A 15,448-nucleotide genomic window follows, 5' to 3' on the forward strand; every position below is an offset into this window, starting at 1 on the left:
GTACAAACTCTGAGCATAGACAGGAACGCGGCGTGCCTAACGGCCGCGTCGTCGGCCCGTCCGGCGGCTCGGCTGACCCGCTCCCCGCCGATTCGGAACCGGTTCCCGTCCGGGCCGGGGCGCGTCCGACAATCGTCGCGGCTCCGCGAGCCGTTCCTCAGATGCGATCGACGCGAGTCGACTCCCTTCGAGAGAATGAAGCCGTTCGCAAACACGACCGCTCATTGAGTGGACTCTTTCGTCTAAGAGAGCTGGCCCCCGACAATTTGGGAGTCAGCTCCCCGGGAATCGAGAGTCGGCTCCCCGGGAATCGGGAGTCGGCTCCCCGGGAATCGGGAGTCGGCTCCCCGGGAATCGGGAGTCGGCTCCCCGGGAATCGGGAGTCGGCTCCCCGGGAATCGGGAGACGGCTCCCCGGGAATCGGGAGACGGCTCCCCGGGAATCGGGAGTCGGCTCCCAGCGAATCGGGAGTCGGCTCCCCGCGAATCAGGGTTCTGCCCCACGCGAAGTAGGGGTCGACTCCCCACTAAGCAGGGGTCAGCTACTTGCTTATCAGTAGTCGGTTCTCAAATCAGGCGTTAGGCGATTAAGGGATCCGTGCATCGTCAACTCTTTATTGCGTTGAAAGCAAAGAACGACATTTCGAAAGTCCAGAGCAATTCTTTCAGAAATGAAGTACTATATACTGGTCAACTCGCATTTTTGAGGGATAGGGGCTCTCTTCGGGACCGTTTAGCCAATGAGAAGGCAGAACAGGATGGGCGACGAAAGCAAAAGATGACGACGCGGCACAAAGAAACCAAATGTTTTCACTCGGGGAAATCAAAACATGACGCTCGTGTCAACTCCGGACTCCAGAAAATCGCACGGAACGGGACAATCCGAAAAGGATCTCGGGTTTTTCTTTTTCGTTGCCTTTGATTTCCCTTGGGAAAGAAACTCGATATGGAGCGCCGTTTCCCTTTTCTATGAAGACGCGCGGACAAAAGCCAAAAACGGTTGGCGCTACGTCCTCGATGGAGCGCGGGCGGCCCGGTCAAGGCGAGCTCGCTCGTGGCCTCGGCCGCGAGCGTCGCTCCTCGCTTTCGACCTCGCTCGTCATTTCTCTTATCTGGACAGTTGTCCGTCGGCGTCGGCCGCTTTATTTGTCTTGGCCGTTTCGCTCCGGAAGGTGACGCTCGTAAAATAAAGCCCGGCCTTGAAAATAACGAAGCTCCCGATGCCATTTTGGACGCTCGTGAAAAGAAATGACGCAACGTATCAAAAATGGAATACTGATTCGATCCAAAAACTGTAGAAGAGCACCGTGTGTATTATGGAGGAAGAAAAGTGACCCAAACGGGACACTTTTCTGCTTCTTTCAAAAAGAAAATGACCAAAAAGAGAAGTGTTTTTTGCAACCGTCACGGACGATAAAGCCGATTCCCGTGTCCCCTTTGCTCGCGTGTGCTAGCGTGTCACCCGCGCAAGCTAAGTCCCCTTAAGTCGCCGAGGGCGCTCGGCTCACGAGGCGCCTCGCGGGCCTTCCTCGACCAAACCCGTTCCGCCGTCTCGACTTAGCGGGAGAAAGAGGGTAAAGAGAAACCGAGACTAAGGTCTTCGAGCACATTAAGGGTCACTGTCTATGGCCTTCGAGTGTGTTTAGGGTCTTCAACTCGAGTCTCTGCCCAGGGTGAGTCTTTCGGCGCATTTAGGGTCTCCGGTTGTGGTCTTTAAAGGTTGCTTAGGGAGAGACTAGAGAAAATATCAATCTGGATACTCCAAGGTTCCAATCCAGCCCTTCAGGAGAACGTGACCCGACATTCCACGTCGGCGTGCCGGACACGCTGCCGGCGTCTTCCTCCTTTTAAGCCTCGAGCACGTGAGGCTTTAGCCGCCGCGGCTAACGAGATCTTCTCGGTTAAGCGCTAATCCTCAGGCACCATCTGAAGAACCCCGAGAAGGAGACGGCGACAGACCTCGAGAGGGACACCGTCCATAGCGACCGGAGCTTTCTGGGAGTCGTCAATCGGCACCTTCCGCAGGTAAGCGTGTTTCTGGACTTCAGGGACCCAGATTTTAGGACGCGCGCCCCCTTTGTATCGGGGCCCCTGGTACAAGAATAATACCAGAGCGTATTGAGTCCCTCACGCCGCGTCGCCTTCTTTGGCGGAAGGTAAACCGTGACGGACGGCGGTCGAGTTCATACAAATAGGCGTCACTGCGACAGAAGAATAGAAGCGCCACTTTTTGCCAGTAAGTTAGCTAGTGCTAACTAGCTAGTCGGTGTCATTCTTTCCGACGTTAACGAGTTGCTTCCATTGCGATTCGAAACCGTAATCGTGTGAACACGCGCGTTCAGAAGATATAACCGGGTTTCGGCAGAATCAATATTTCGACGCGCTGATTTCACGACAAGGTTCGAATCGAGATACAAAGTCATTTTAGTCACGTTTGCACGCCAGGGGGACTTTTCACGCCGGGGGGCATTTTTTTCGACACAACGAAGCGCATCGCCGCATACTGACGAGCAAGAATTGTTAAACATTCAGACTTTCATTAGCTTTTAGATCAGCACTGGTGTATGGGGATACTCCATTTACAGTCTAGTAGTACAGAAAATGCAGACTGAAGTCAGGCAGACCGGAGGATTTTAATGGAAACGGGAAGACGATACGGGTCGTCCGCTATCTCCGCTAATGCTATCCTTTGTTTACCGACCTCGTCCGACAGCGGCGCCGAACCGGTTTGCCGACGGTGTGGAACGGCATAGCAGTTTTACTGGCCCGGTTCGGTGTATACTAGGGTTTACCGTCGGGCGTCGTGGTGTCACAGGGTTCGATACGTATCCGTCTCTTTAAATCTACCAGACCGGTTGAGAAAATCCTTTCGATCGTGTCCGGTATAGCCATCTCTACCTGTGCGGGTAGGGCGCCCGAGAGCGCGCTGTCGATTTTCCGGGATCTCCTCTCGCTGCCGAAGGAACGCGAGAGCGGGTCCGTACCTTCACGATTGCGCTTCGCGATGGCACGTTTGACCTTTCTGCTTTCAGGAAGACGACGTGACTTTCCACAGCGCGCGCGTCCTTCATGGACTTCCCCGTCGATACAAAAGCCGGAGCAAAGTAGTTCCCTCCGGATCTCCTTCCGTGCCGGTAAGACGAATGGAGTGAAACGGGAGACCGTTCCACCAGAGGGCGCTTCTCGCTCACGTCCGAGATTTCCAAAATCCGAGACGCGTCCGTCCCGTCGGCAGACCATGGGCTCGTCGTGGCGAGGCAAGAGAGGATCGGGCTTGCCCAAGCTGGGGCTGGCGGGCTGCCTGGGGGCCCCGGCCCGCCCCAAACTCTGCGCCAAACGCGACAAGTGCAGAAAAGGAAGAAGGAGCCCCGAAAAACACGCCGGGGTTCCCGCATACCAGGCCGACTTGGACAAGGAGAGGTCAGTCTTGGCGCCTTCGCTTTCGCTTCAACTTTAAGCCGTAAAGGGACGGTGTGCTAAATTGGAGTGCGCTCGGAAAGCGAGCGCTACCAAACACAAGACGAACTACGCGCGCTCGGAGTGACCGAACCGCAACACCTTTCTTCTCGTTTTTCGAAGGGAAAATAGAAAAACAAAACAAAACAAAAGAAAATAATAAAAAGAAATTAAAGAAGGTAAAGGAAAAAAAACTTGAAAAAGAAATAAAATAGCATTATCTCATCTTTTTTTTTTCTTATCCGAGTTTTTCCATTTTCCCCCATTTTTTTACTTTTCTCCCTTCTTTTTTGTCTTACTTGATGATGTCTTTCATTCTTCCATTTCCTCCTTTATTTCTGTTTCTTGCTTTATTCTTTCATTCCTTTCTTTCTTCCCTTTTCTCCTTTTCTTTTTTTTTTTAAATCTTTTTTTATTATCGTATCGATTCTCTTCTCTTTTCCTTCCTCCTTTTTCCTTTTTCTCTTTTGTCTCGTGTCTCCTTTTTCTCCCTTTTCCTTTTTTTTAATTTTCTCTCTTTTTCCACTTGTCTTTTGTCTTTCGATGGCACTCCTTTTTTCTTTCTGTTATGTTGCATTTTCTCCCACCTTTCCCTTTTCCTTCTTCCTTTTCTTTCTCGTTCCCTTTTCCTCTACATTTGAATCGCGTCTTGCTTTTTCCCTTCTTCTTCTCTTCGAAACGAGACGCAAAAACGTCACGGCGCGGTCCCCTTGAGTCGCTGCGGTTGGTTTTGTAGCACCGGTTTCGGGACGGCCGCGCCACCTAGCGGTGATATCTGACGTTTTGGCGTGTCTCACCGACAGGAAGCTCCGCCGAGCCTCCCAGGCTCGGAAGAACGCCGAGAGAGCGGCCATGAGAGATCACTTCCGCTGCAAATATCATTTGGCTCAGGTGAGTCCGGGAGACGCCTCCTTACTCCTCCCTCGCCCTCCCTTCAACACCTTCATGCCAATGGCGTGAGAGCGTCGATCGCGGCCGCGAGACAGATTGCGCGACGCGCCTTTCCAAAGCCGGGCGTTGAAAGCTGCCGTTGACCCGGAAGGGAACGGGTGAAGAAAGCGAACAGCTCCCTCTAATTCTCTCTAGTCTTTTAAAGGGACAGCGTGTATTATTTTTCACCTCCCGGTCGTAAAGAAAACACGGTTCATTTCATAGAGAAGCAAAATCTGACGAAGAAAAAGATTAGAACACGTAGTCAAAAAAGAGCATCCAAATACAACCCGATAAGGAGAGAAGACAATAACGAATGGAGAACAGGGGAGGACCGTACAACAATAAAAACCTACAAATAGACAATATCCGGCTCAAAGGACCAATTGGAAAGTGTATCATTGAACTGACTTAAAATCAAATATGAAAAGGTGAAAATACACACCGATATATCAACATAATACCCGACCAAATAACGACAAAGTACACAACAAAATACACTGCAAAAATGAATTACATACACCGAAATATGTGAAAAAGAACAACAAAATACACGATAAAATACACGCGGAAGTAAAAAAAAAAAAAAAAAAAAAAAAAAAAAATGCTCCGCAATATCCGATTCAAAGAAATCATAAAATAAATGGGAAAATGGATAAATAAAGGACTCCGATTCATGTTGTGTTCATTTCTATTGCATCCAGATTGGCAGCTATGGAGTGTGGTAGTAAATGCGGTACTTTTCAAATCTTCTCTCTGGATCCAATTTAGAACGCGGAAGACGCCAAGTACCTGAAGAGCGCGGGGGGAAGAGTGGATGGGCTCCCCCGCCATCTGGCCGAGTTGGTCGCACCGGACATGGAGCGCAAAGACGGGGGCCTGTCGGACGCTTTCAGGGGCCTCCTGCTGGGGCCGCCGACCGGGGCCCCCCGGAAGGCCCCCGCGTCGGCACGGGGACGCGCTTGCCACCTCATGTGATGGAGGCCGACGAGAGAAAAAAGAGAAAGCCGCTTCTTATTCTATTGTTTCCTCATCCGGTCACCCCCGTCTCGTCTTTATTTTGGTCAGGCCGATTTTGGGAAAAACACAGTTTTGTAACATCGTGATTTCAAGTCACAAATAGGATTTCTTTCATTCTACTCGACACATCTGTAGATATTCTCTGTTTGCTTACAGATCTCCCCGTGGCCCCCTATTTTTCTTCCTGCTACAGAGACTTGGCCCCCTTTTGCCTTCCGTCTAGAGACTTTACACACGCGACTCTTTTCTTGTGGATCGAATTTCCACAACCGACTGATCGAGTTTTTCCGTTGAAATAAAATAAAAAAAATCGACGTCTGTGTTCACGCGTCGTGATAAATCAAGAAATTTACCGACGGGCGCGCGCGGCAAAAAATGTTGTCTTTTCTTTTGTGGCAAACTTCTCACTCGAGGGCCCTCAAACGCTTCCTTCCGTTGGCCCGGACGTGACCCCCAAACCCCGCCTTATTTATCGAGGTCACCCGGTCACAAAATGGACAAGATGCTGGCTGGTTTTGGGGTGGCCGTGAAATGTGTTACCCAGGGGTGAGGTACATTTCTCACATCGGGCACAGGAATAGCACAGGATCCTGGATTTCTCTCAGAAATGACAACCTTGCCTCCTCTATTCAACTCCCCCCACGCATGTTCTCCTTTGTTGACTATAAATGCGAGTTTCTCCGGTCAACCGTGTACGTTGTACTTTCGTTTCATCCCATTTTCCTTGTCATGTCAATAAAACGTAGTTTGTTTGAATCAAATCTCTGTGCGTCTATATGATGTTCCTTCCGAACCCATCCGTCACTATTCATCGCGACGAACTGAAAAATGGATCGTTAGAAGCTCAAATGTTGAGAGTATCGCTTCCTTTGTGATAAGACACAATAGGAAGCCATTTTGGGAACTTGTTCTGGCCGACTTTCAATCCTATCCTATCTTGACCTAAAAGTCTCAGACGCTCTCTGGACCGAACCGTATCGGAAAAATAGTCCGAGAAAGGAATCCGGAACTCCTTTCCAGAATCGAGAAAAAGTTTCCAAATTCTCAGCCCCGAAGACCCAAACATTTTGCAATAGGTTGATTTCATCTTTTTCTTTTGGGGATGCCGCTTATCTCACTTTCTCTTTTCTCTTTTTCCCACTTGACTTTTGTTTGGCCCTTTTCCATTTTACGCCGACGATTCTCTCCTTTCCTCGTTCTTCTTCTCTTCTGCTCGGAAAGAGAAAAAGAAGAAATGTTTTGCCTCGGGCGGACCTACGCCAAGAGACCCCTTCCGACTGTTTTTCGATTCTGGAGAAAGATGGGAAAGGAGTATGAGCACTAGGGGTTGAAGGATTTTCCCTTCGGGATGTGTTTGGATGGACCCACGTACTTGACTTTTCCACCCGGGGTCCATAAATCGCAGGGGCCGGCGGGGGGCGGGCCCCGACGCCAAGGTTTCTCCCAGGGGGTCTCCCTCGGCCGACGCGCCGGAGCGAAGACGCGATCGGCGATGGCGACGAGGATGATGCGCGCTCCCGCGAGGAGACTGGCGACCGCGGGAGCCCGGAGCGGCTCCGAGGGTCCGAAGGAGCTCCCCCCGGACCCCGGACGCCTCAAGAGCCTGGAGGAGATCCCGCACACGGGCGCCAACCGCTGGCTGAATTTGTTGACTTTCTGGAGAGAAGGTCGCTTTCAACTTCTTCATAAGCACATGCAAGCCTCCTTCCATCGCCTGGGACCCATTTACAGGTAAAAGACCCCTTTACTCGACCTTTCTCGCCCTTTTTGGCAATTTCTCACTGCTTTCGGGGGATCGGGCAAACCCAAAAGAGAACTATCATGTTGTCTGTCGGGGAAAGACGAGAATACGTGGGGTGAATCGAAAGACCGAAGGAAACAAATCAAGGAAAAGAACCGGATGAAAGTAGATCGGGATAAATCGGCAAAAGGTATCGCCTGTCATACGAGTCGTCGACGTTTCTCGTCCTTTTTGTCAATTTCCTGCTCGTTTTGGGGGATTGCACGGACCCAAAAGAGAACTATCATATTGTCTGTCAGGGAAAGAACCGGATGAAAGTAGATCGGGATAAATCGGCAATTGTTATCGCTCTTAATCTGAGTCTTCGACGTCTTCTCGTTTGCGTTCTTGGGAGGTTTTCGAGAGGCCGTACGAAAGGAAAGGAGTCGTTCGCTTTTTTTTACCTATTCACCGCAACTTTTAAAAATGGACTATTCCACAATTTGGATGATGACGCATCGGGTCGCAGGCCAAGACCTATTTCTATTTGCAGATGGAATTTTCGGACTTTTGCCGACTCGAGACTTTCTCCTCTTTGGTTTTTCTTAACGAGAGTGAGAAAACAAGCTCGAAATGACCGAGCACGTTGACTTTTGTTCCCGTTTTTGGGGCCAAAGTCAACGTTTAAGAGCCATCAAAGACACCCCCAAAACCGTGTCCCTGCACTTTGTTTCTTCTTTCTTCCTAGATTTTGACCGTTTTCCCCCCCTTTTGTTCCTGGTTTCTATTTTAAAACGATTTTGGGCGACGAAGGCGACACGAGCCATCGCAGGAGCCGTTCAGATGGCGAGGGAACCGGCTCCTTTGAGGGCGCTGTGCCCAAAGAGCCATTTCTCTCAAAAACAGACGGAAACTTGCGCGGCAACGTTGACGTTGAAGTCCGCCTAGCGACGATATTTCAAGATTTGCTTTCCTTATTCTTTAAAAATCCAAGTAAGTCCTCCATGAATTCCATCGATTTGAATCGTGATCTGCAGTTGAGGGATTTAAGACGGAAGTTCAATGGACCAAAATAAACTCCCAAGTGGTGAGCTCTTTTCAGAAAAGGACACCTTAACCGTCCACAGGGGGGCGCCACCTACTAGAGTTCTCTGATCTGATCAGAATATTTTGCTCAACTGTCAAGTTTCCAGAATGCTTTTTATATTTGTCGCTTTTTCAGAGTTTTGGAGGTTCCTCGCCTGCAGTCCCTCGCATGGCAGCATGGCCCCGTTTTTTAGAATCTCCTCCAGAACTTTTCTTCTTCTTTCCTTCTTTACGCGCTATCCCGCCATTTTTAGCTCCTACTGAGACGCCCCATCGGAAGTGGCTTTATTCTTGGTCAACCGATGAGACCAAAGCGGCCTCCTTCAGTAGGAAAAGAAGAGATAGGTGGTAAAGAAAACTCTTCTCCTCTTCTTTCCATCTTTCATTTCTTTTTCTTGATTTCTTCTTCTTTGTTTTTTACTTCTATTTCTTTCTTTTCTCTTTCCCTTGTGATATTATTATCATTATTCACTTTTTCCCTCTTTCCTTCATTTGGCTTTTCTTCTGTTTTTTTTTCTTTTTTTTTTTCTTTTTTTCCTTCTTTTTTGTTTTCTTTCTTTTTTCCCTTTTGTCCTTCTCTCTTATCTTTCTCTCTTTTTTATGTTTTCAATTTTTCTTTACTTATTTTTCTTTTGTTCTTTTTCTTTTCTTCTTTCTCTTTTATTCCTTTAATTTTTTTTTCATTTTCCTTTTTTTATTTGCTCAATCTTATTCGTCTTTTATTTTTCTTTCTTTTCTTTTGAATTTTCCATCTCTTTTTCCCATAAATGTTTTTGTTCTGTTGCCTTTTTCTCTTTCTAATCTTCCTTTTTCTTCCCCCCCCTTTTTTGTTTTTTGTTCTTTTCATTTTTCTTTCCTTCATCATTCCCTTTTGTTATTCGTCCTTCCTTTTTCCCCGACGCGGTCGTTTCGAAAAGCGTCCCCGAGGTCTGTGGCCGTGGCGACCGTTGAGAACCTTCTTCTTCCTCCCTCTTTGTCCCCGCATCCAAGGGAGCACTTGGGCCCCCAGAGCAGCGTGAACATCATGCTGCCGGAGGACATCGCCGAACTTTTCCGTCACGAGGGTCCGAATCCTCGCCGGATGCTTTTGCAGCCTTGGGCGTGGCACCGCCGAGTCCGAGGTCACCACAAGGGGGTCTTCCTCAAGTGGGTCTTGCCGCCGCCGCCAGGTATAAGCCGCACCCGCTCCCGGCATTGACCCCGCCCCCTCCCGGCAGGAACGGCGCCGAGTGGCGCGCCGATCGTCTGCTGCTCAACCGGGAAGTCATGTTGAGCGCCGCCGTCCGAGGTTTCCTGCCCGACATGGAGGAAGTGGCTCGGGATTTCTGTCAGCTGCTGCGGCGCCGCCTACTGGGCCAAAGTGCCCAGCGCGCGCTCACCTTCAATCCCGGTCCGGACCTCTTCGCCTTTGCGCTGGAAGGTCAAACATTTTCAGCCCTTTTGCTGCCAAAAACCGGGGCTAAGTTTCACCTTTAGGTCTAGGTGGCTTTGGGCCCCAGACAATAAATGGCATTTAGGGTCTTCAACTGTTATTAGGGTTCCTTGCAAGGATTCAGGTTAGAGTAAGGTTAGGGTGGCCTGGCACGGACTAGGGTCTTATTGGCTACTTATTTCCACCCAGGGATAGGGCCCCAGACTAGGGTCTTTAAACACAGTTAGGGTCTCCAGCTAGTGTTTACAAGGTTTCCAACGGTTCAGCTCTTAAAGTTTGCTTAGGGTCTCCACCAAGGGCTTCAACCCTAGGTTAGGGCCCCAGACTAGGGTCTTCAATCACATTTATTGTCTCCAGCTAGGGTCATAAGGTGTCATTAAGGTCTATTGCTAGGATTTTCACCCAAGGTCCAGGCCCAGCCTATAAGCAGACCAGGGTGTCTGGGGCCTTGGACTAGAGGTTTTTAGGACATTTAGGGTCTTAAAATGCACGTAGGTCTCTATTTGACCTGCGCTCGAAAGACAGCCTTTATCCTCATTTTTTAACACAAAAGTCATCTACTTGGGCTCTTAAGCTAAGGTTCCTGACCTGGGCTTGTCCCTGAAACTAAGGTTGCAAAGCTTTTGAGGGGTTTTTGACTCAGATGTGGGCCTAGAACAAGTCTTTAAAATGGTTCCTAGGATTTCCAGGTAGAGTTTCCACCTGAGGTGGGTTCAGGGAGCGAACCAGGGTCTAAAAGTATACCTCGTGTCTTCAGAAAGGCTTTCCACTCAGGGTTAGAGTACCCCGAATAGGGTCCTTAAGTACATTTGGAATCTCTAGCTATGGTTCTTACATGGGGTTTAGGCCCAACATGGACTAGGGTCTTAAAATGCATGTAGGTTCCCTGGCTAAAGTCTTAAAACAGGTTTAGGCTAGGGTTTCTGCTTGGGGTGGATTCTGGCCCTAGACTAGGGTCTTAAATCACAACTAGGGTGTTACTTCCGTGGGCTCAGGCGTCAGTCGACAATCTTTGAGGGTCTCCCCTTAGGTTCGGGGCTCAAGACCAGGGTCTTTTGGCACTTTTAAGGTCTATAGCTAGGGTTCACACCAAGGTTCATGGATCGGACTGGTCTGCGGCCAGGGTTTCTACCCAGAGTTTTGCCCAGACCAGTGTCTTCAAGCGCTTTTAGGGTCTTCGGCTCGGCTCTCCACCTGGGAACGGGTTAAGGTCCTAGGCTTGGGTCACAAAGCTCATTTAGGGTCTGTAAATGTTCTGTGTTTAGCTAGCTGCCGCGTCCTTTAAGGCGAGCGCATGGGCAGAACCTCAGAAGGACACCTGCTAGCGACTAACCTGCCTCTCCCTTACCTGCCTCTTAAAACGTACGGTCAGACGGACCCAAAAGCATGACACAAGGAGTCTAGAAGGAGACTAAGAACCGCCAGGGCCCCCCAAAACGTCCCCTTTTTCAGGCAGGGTGTGCGAACAATGCTATTTTGTGTTTTAGCTAGCTGTTCGGTCCTGTACGGCGAGCGCATTGGTCTGTTCTCGTCCTCGCCTTCTGCGGAATCTCAGAAGTTCATCGGCGCGGTAGAGCGCATGCTCGCCACCACCGTTCCCCTTCTCTACCTGCCGGTGCCGCTCATGGAGCGCTTTGGCACCCCCCTGTGGACGCAACACGCCACCGCCTGGGACACCATCTTCGCACACGGTAGGCTAGAAAAGGAAACTGAGAAAAAAAAAAGCAAAGGGTGGAAGAACGCCTTGTAATCTGTTACCAGCCGACGCCCGGATGAATAGGGCCTTTGCCCGCGGACCCCAGCTGGACGAGACCTCGGGCGTCCTGGGCCGGCTGCTGAAAAAAGGACAACTGTCCCGGGAGGCCATCAAAGCTAACATCACCGAGATGATGGCGGGGGCCGTGGACACGGTGGGGGGCTTGCTTATTGTGCTATTTTTCTTTCTTCCTTCCATTTTAATTTTTTTCTACTTTCATTTCTTTTTTTTTTTAATGAATTTTCTTCCTCTTTTTTTTTTTTTTACAACTTTCCTTATTCTTGTTTTTCTCTTTTCTTTTCTTTTTTCCCCTTTTTTTGATTTTTTTGGCCTTATGTTTTCCTTTTTTTCTGCTTTTCATAGGGTCCAGGCGGCTTCTATTTTTCAATTCTTTATTTTTGTCTTTACCTTTTCCTTATAGCATTTGATTTATTTTTATTTTCCTTTTGTTTCTTTGCTTTTTCTTCTTTGATCTTTTTTCCCTTTTGTCTTATTTCCCTTTTTATCCTTTTTTCCTTTGATTTTCTTTTGTTTTATTTTTTCCGCTGAGATTATTTTCTTGGTTCCCATTTTGTCTTCTTTTTCTTTTTCGCTCCTTTTACTTGATTTTCATTTTCTTGACTTTTTCACATGTTTCTTTTCTTTTCTTAGTTTTCTTATTTTTTAAATTTCTTTACCTTTTTCTCCTTTTTCTTTTATGTCTTTTTTTCACTTTTCTATCTTGTTTTCCCCGTTTCCACTTTTTTTTATTTATTTTTCTCATTTAGTCCCATTGATCCCTTTTCTTTTTATTCATTCATTCCTTTTTTTTTTTTTTTTTTTTTTTCATTATTCTTTTTTTCTGATTATTTTGCTCTCGCGCTTCTCCCGAGGTCCAGACGGCGGTGCCGCTTCAGTTCGCGCTGTTCGAGCTGGCCCGCAACCCCCAAGTGCAGGAAACGGTCAGGCAAGAAGTGATGGAGTCGGTGAGCCGGGCCGGCGGGGACCCGGCCAGGGCCCTGGAGGGGGCCCCCTTACTCAAAGGCACCGTCAAAGAGATCCTCAGGTTTGACAACGTACTGTATTTCCAAACACTTGCGTTGGTTTTTGAAGATTGTGAGGTATCTGGCGGGAGGGGATTCATTCATTCTCGCACCGGTTAGAAGACAGAGGAAAAGAAGGCTGTCGTAGACGCCGGTTGTCGTCTGGTTCGTGTGCCGGACTGGGAGAAAAAACCCTCGCTGAGCGTAAATGGAAGTTTTGCAGAATCTGTAGATTGATTGATTTGAAGTACCTATCCATTAGCCCGATTCTAATTCACATATTTCAAAGATCATAATGTGTTAGAATGAAATACTTGCTCAAAACCCTTTGATGCGGAATCCTTTCTTGGGAAACCTTTGAAACAAAAGCGTCACGTGGGAAAAGCGTCACCGCGTGGCCCTCTGACCAAAACCAAGATTCCCAGCGTTCAGCCGATGGAGAGGGAGGGAAGGAAACACGGACCGTTCGGGTCTCGTGGTTGGCGGGCGCCAGGCTTCCCCGCCTCGGGGCTCCGGGCTCGGGCCTTTTTTGTCCCCGTTGTCCAAGGGGGCAAAGGACAGCCAGGCTCTCCCTCTGGGCCACTGTCCCGGAGGCAGACGCGACGCTAAAAAACCCTTTCGAATGCCGATGAGGTCGTCGGTCATCGGAGGCGTGTCCCGTGACCGGCCCGAGTTTCCTATCGATGCTTTTCAAATCGAGTTCTCGGATTCACCGACCGATTAATGGCCAAAGTTGATTTCGAACACGCGGTGAAATAAATGTGTTGCCGAATCATGACGACGCACAGAGGCACCCTTTTATTCTTCTGACCACGAATGAAAACTCCGAAGGTTCAAAACTATATTACAGTATACAGCTGGCGAGAAAATAATGAATTTGGAGGAAGGTAGTACCCTACATATGATATCAGCAAAGTATTTTCTTTTTTTTCCTAGCTGGGGGTTAGCGTGTAGCATCAACGCCACGGTTAGCTTTGCAAAGATTGCGTGCGGCTGCTCCAACAAGCAAGCAAACGTTGGGCATACAAACCCAATCATTTATTACCTCCGTTGAATTCTTTCTTATTTTTAGGAGAAGTACCTCCTGATGGGATTTAGGCTACACGCTAATGCTAATGATACCGATATAAAGGGTAATACGGACCGGACGGCAACAATCCTAAACGTTGAATTTCTCTTAGCCGATAGGAAGTGTGCCTCGGTCCAATCTTTTCGTATTGAAGCACATCCTAAAGATGCTGGGGGGGATCCTGTATGACTTTAATAGACCGTGACCGTTAGCATCTAGGACAGCTTTCTTTTCCTCCGACTTTTAACCAGCCAATACCGTGACGTAGGATATTAAAACGAATGTCCCTTGCTTTCGAAACTCAAACTCCATTTTTTTTTTCCCCCCCCAGGCTGTACCCGGTGGGAGTGACGGTCCAGCGCTACCCGGTCCGAGACCTGGTCCTCCAAAACTACAAGATCCCGGCGGGGGTAAGGCCGTCGAACGGGGGCGGAGCGTCGCTCCGGCCGCCGTGCCCACGCCACCTCCCTGTGCTCCGCTCTAGACTTTGGTGCAGGCCTGCCTGTACCCCATGGGCAGGAGCCCCCGGGTCTTCGAGGAGCCGGCCAAGTTGGACCCCGGCCGTTGGGGCCGCATGAGGGAGGCGGGGCCGGGAGGGGGCGGGGCCTTCCGCTCCCTGGCCTTCGGCTTCGGCAGCAGGCAGTGCGTCGGCCGCAGGATCGCCGAAAACGAAATGCGGCTTCTACTCATGCACGTGAGAAACGCTTTCGGGTCTGAAAGAAGGGAGACGCTAACGCTATTTGCTAATATGCTAGTCGAGACCCCCGAAACCATGCTAGACAAGACTAACGCTATATCTAAGGAGAGCCCAAAGTACGAATGATAAGTGGACGAACGGACGGATGAACTGACAGATGGACAAACGAACGAGCGACTGCATGCTAGGATGACTGAACGGGACAGCCTTTTTTCTGACAGACGTACGAGCGGATGGTTTTGGAAGAGTGAGAACGCGAAGAGCAAATCCAAAGCGAGAGAAGCCTTTCGGAGTGCCTCACGGTTTTGCTGTTTTTCCGCCCTGTAGATTTTGCTCAACTTCCATTTGAGCGTCTCGTCTTGCCGAGACCCCGACACCAAGTTGACGCTGATCCTGCAGCCCCAGACGCCGCCCGACATCACCTTCAAGATTCTTTGAGGCGCCCGACGGCACGCCGGATCCGTTCGCGGGGGTCGGGAACCGTGGCTATCAAATACTCCCCCGGAAAATAGTTACTATAACGATGCCCGCGGCACCCGTTCCGGCACGCGCGTTGCCCAGACAATGTAGACTTCTGGCAGAGTTGACTTTTTGGCTAGCGTTTAAAGTCAAGGCGTCGCCGTTTCGGATAAAGAATCCTTTACGTCTTTAAACAATCTACGTTCGCGGCCGAGGCGCTTTATAATGAAAAGCCACGCGACACACTTTAAACACCCAAAAGTTCTAGCAAAGCGCCGAGAGCGATTCGACGGAATGAGCGCTAGGAACGGGCCAAGCTATACGCAGGACAGGACGCGTCTGCAGCCAAGTTAAATACATGTTGGTTTGCTGTATTTTGGGACATTTTTACAAAAGAACTTTGCTCGCACCTTGTTTCCAAACCATTCTTCACAGGACAAAAATGTGCTTTATTTCCACAGATATGGGACACTTTTATTTCCTAAATGTTGACTAATCATAAACTGCAAATAAGAAGGAGCTTTTGTCTGGAGAGCGGCTTGAGTGTTTTTTGCTCTCAAAATATATGCTATGTCTTCCTCTCTCTCTCTCTCAAAATCACAAAAATGTCTTGGCATTTGTTCCCGACCCCTGCCGTTCAACGTCTCGGCGCTTTGATATCGATGACCGACACGCAATCGAAGAACGGCGCGCAGATGCACGCGCAAACTCCGGCCGGAGGTTTTGTATCGAGGGGGCGCCAATAAAGCCGGATTGCAGCCAATGGTCGTTTCCGTGTCGATCTGTCCGGTCCGGTCCGGTA

The 15,448-nt window shown here is 49.3% G+C and overlaps 2 protein-coding genes across 3 annotated transcripts; both read left to right on the top strand.

Moving 5' to 3' along the window:
- The first annotated feature begins 1,136 nt into the window (after positions 1-1,136).
- LOC148373108 (uncharacterized) lies at positions 1,137-6,166 on the top strand. Of its 2 annotated transcripts, none has more exons than XM_088327611.1 (5): positions 1,137-2,024; positions 3,032-3,133; positions 3,214-3,419; positions 4,259-4,346; positions 5,157-6,166. In XM_088327611.1, exons 3-5 carry the CDS (start codon positions 3,238-3,240, stop codon positions 5,361-5,363), a joined length of 477 nt encoding a protein of 158 aa, XP_088183737.1. In that variant the 5' UTR covers positions 1,137-2,024; positions 3,032-3,133; positions 3,214-3,237; the 3' UTR covers positions 5,364-6,166. The 2 variants fall into 2 exon arrangements, with proteins under 2 accessions (XP_088183737.1, XP_088183736.1); XM_088327610.1 differs by having other exon boundaries at positions 1,138-2,024; positions 3,235-3,419.
- Positions 6,167-6,838: 672 nt separating this feature from the next.
- Positions 6,839-15,178, top strand: cyp11c1 (cytochrome P450, family 11, subfamily C, polypeptide 1). The gene is made up of 9 exons (XM_088327607.1): positions 6,839-7,136; positions 9,202-9,357; positions 9,429-9,631; positions 11,131-11,334; positions 11,405-11,553; positions 12,278-12,444; positions 13,822-13,900; positions 13,975-14,184; positions 14,515-15,178. Exons 1-9 carry the CDS (start codon positions 6,898-6,900, stop codon positions 14,623-14,625), a joined length of 1,518 nt encoding a protein of 505 aa, XP_088183733.1. The 5' UTR covers positions 6,839-6,897; the 3' UTR covers positions 14,626-15,178.
- Positions 15,179-15,448: the final 270 nt, after the last annotated feature.

This window comes from Urocampus carinirostris, chromosome 2, assembly GCF_059441175.1.
Source record: "Urocampus carinirostris isolate Australia breed hairy pipefish chromosome 2, RoL_Ucar_1.0, whole genome shotgun sequence".
Lineage (NCBI taxonomy): Eukaryota > Metazoa > Chordata > Actinopteri > Syngnathiformes > Syngnathidae > Urocampus > Urocampus carinirostris.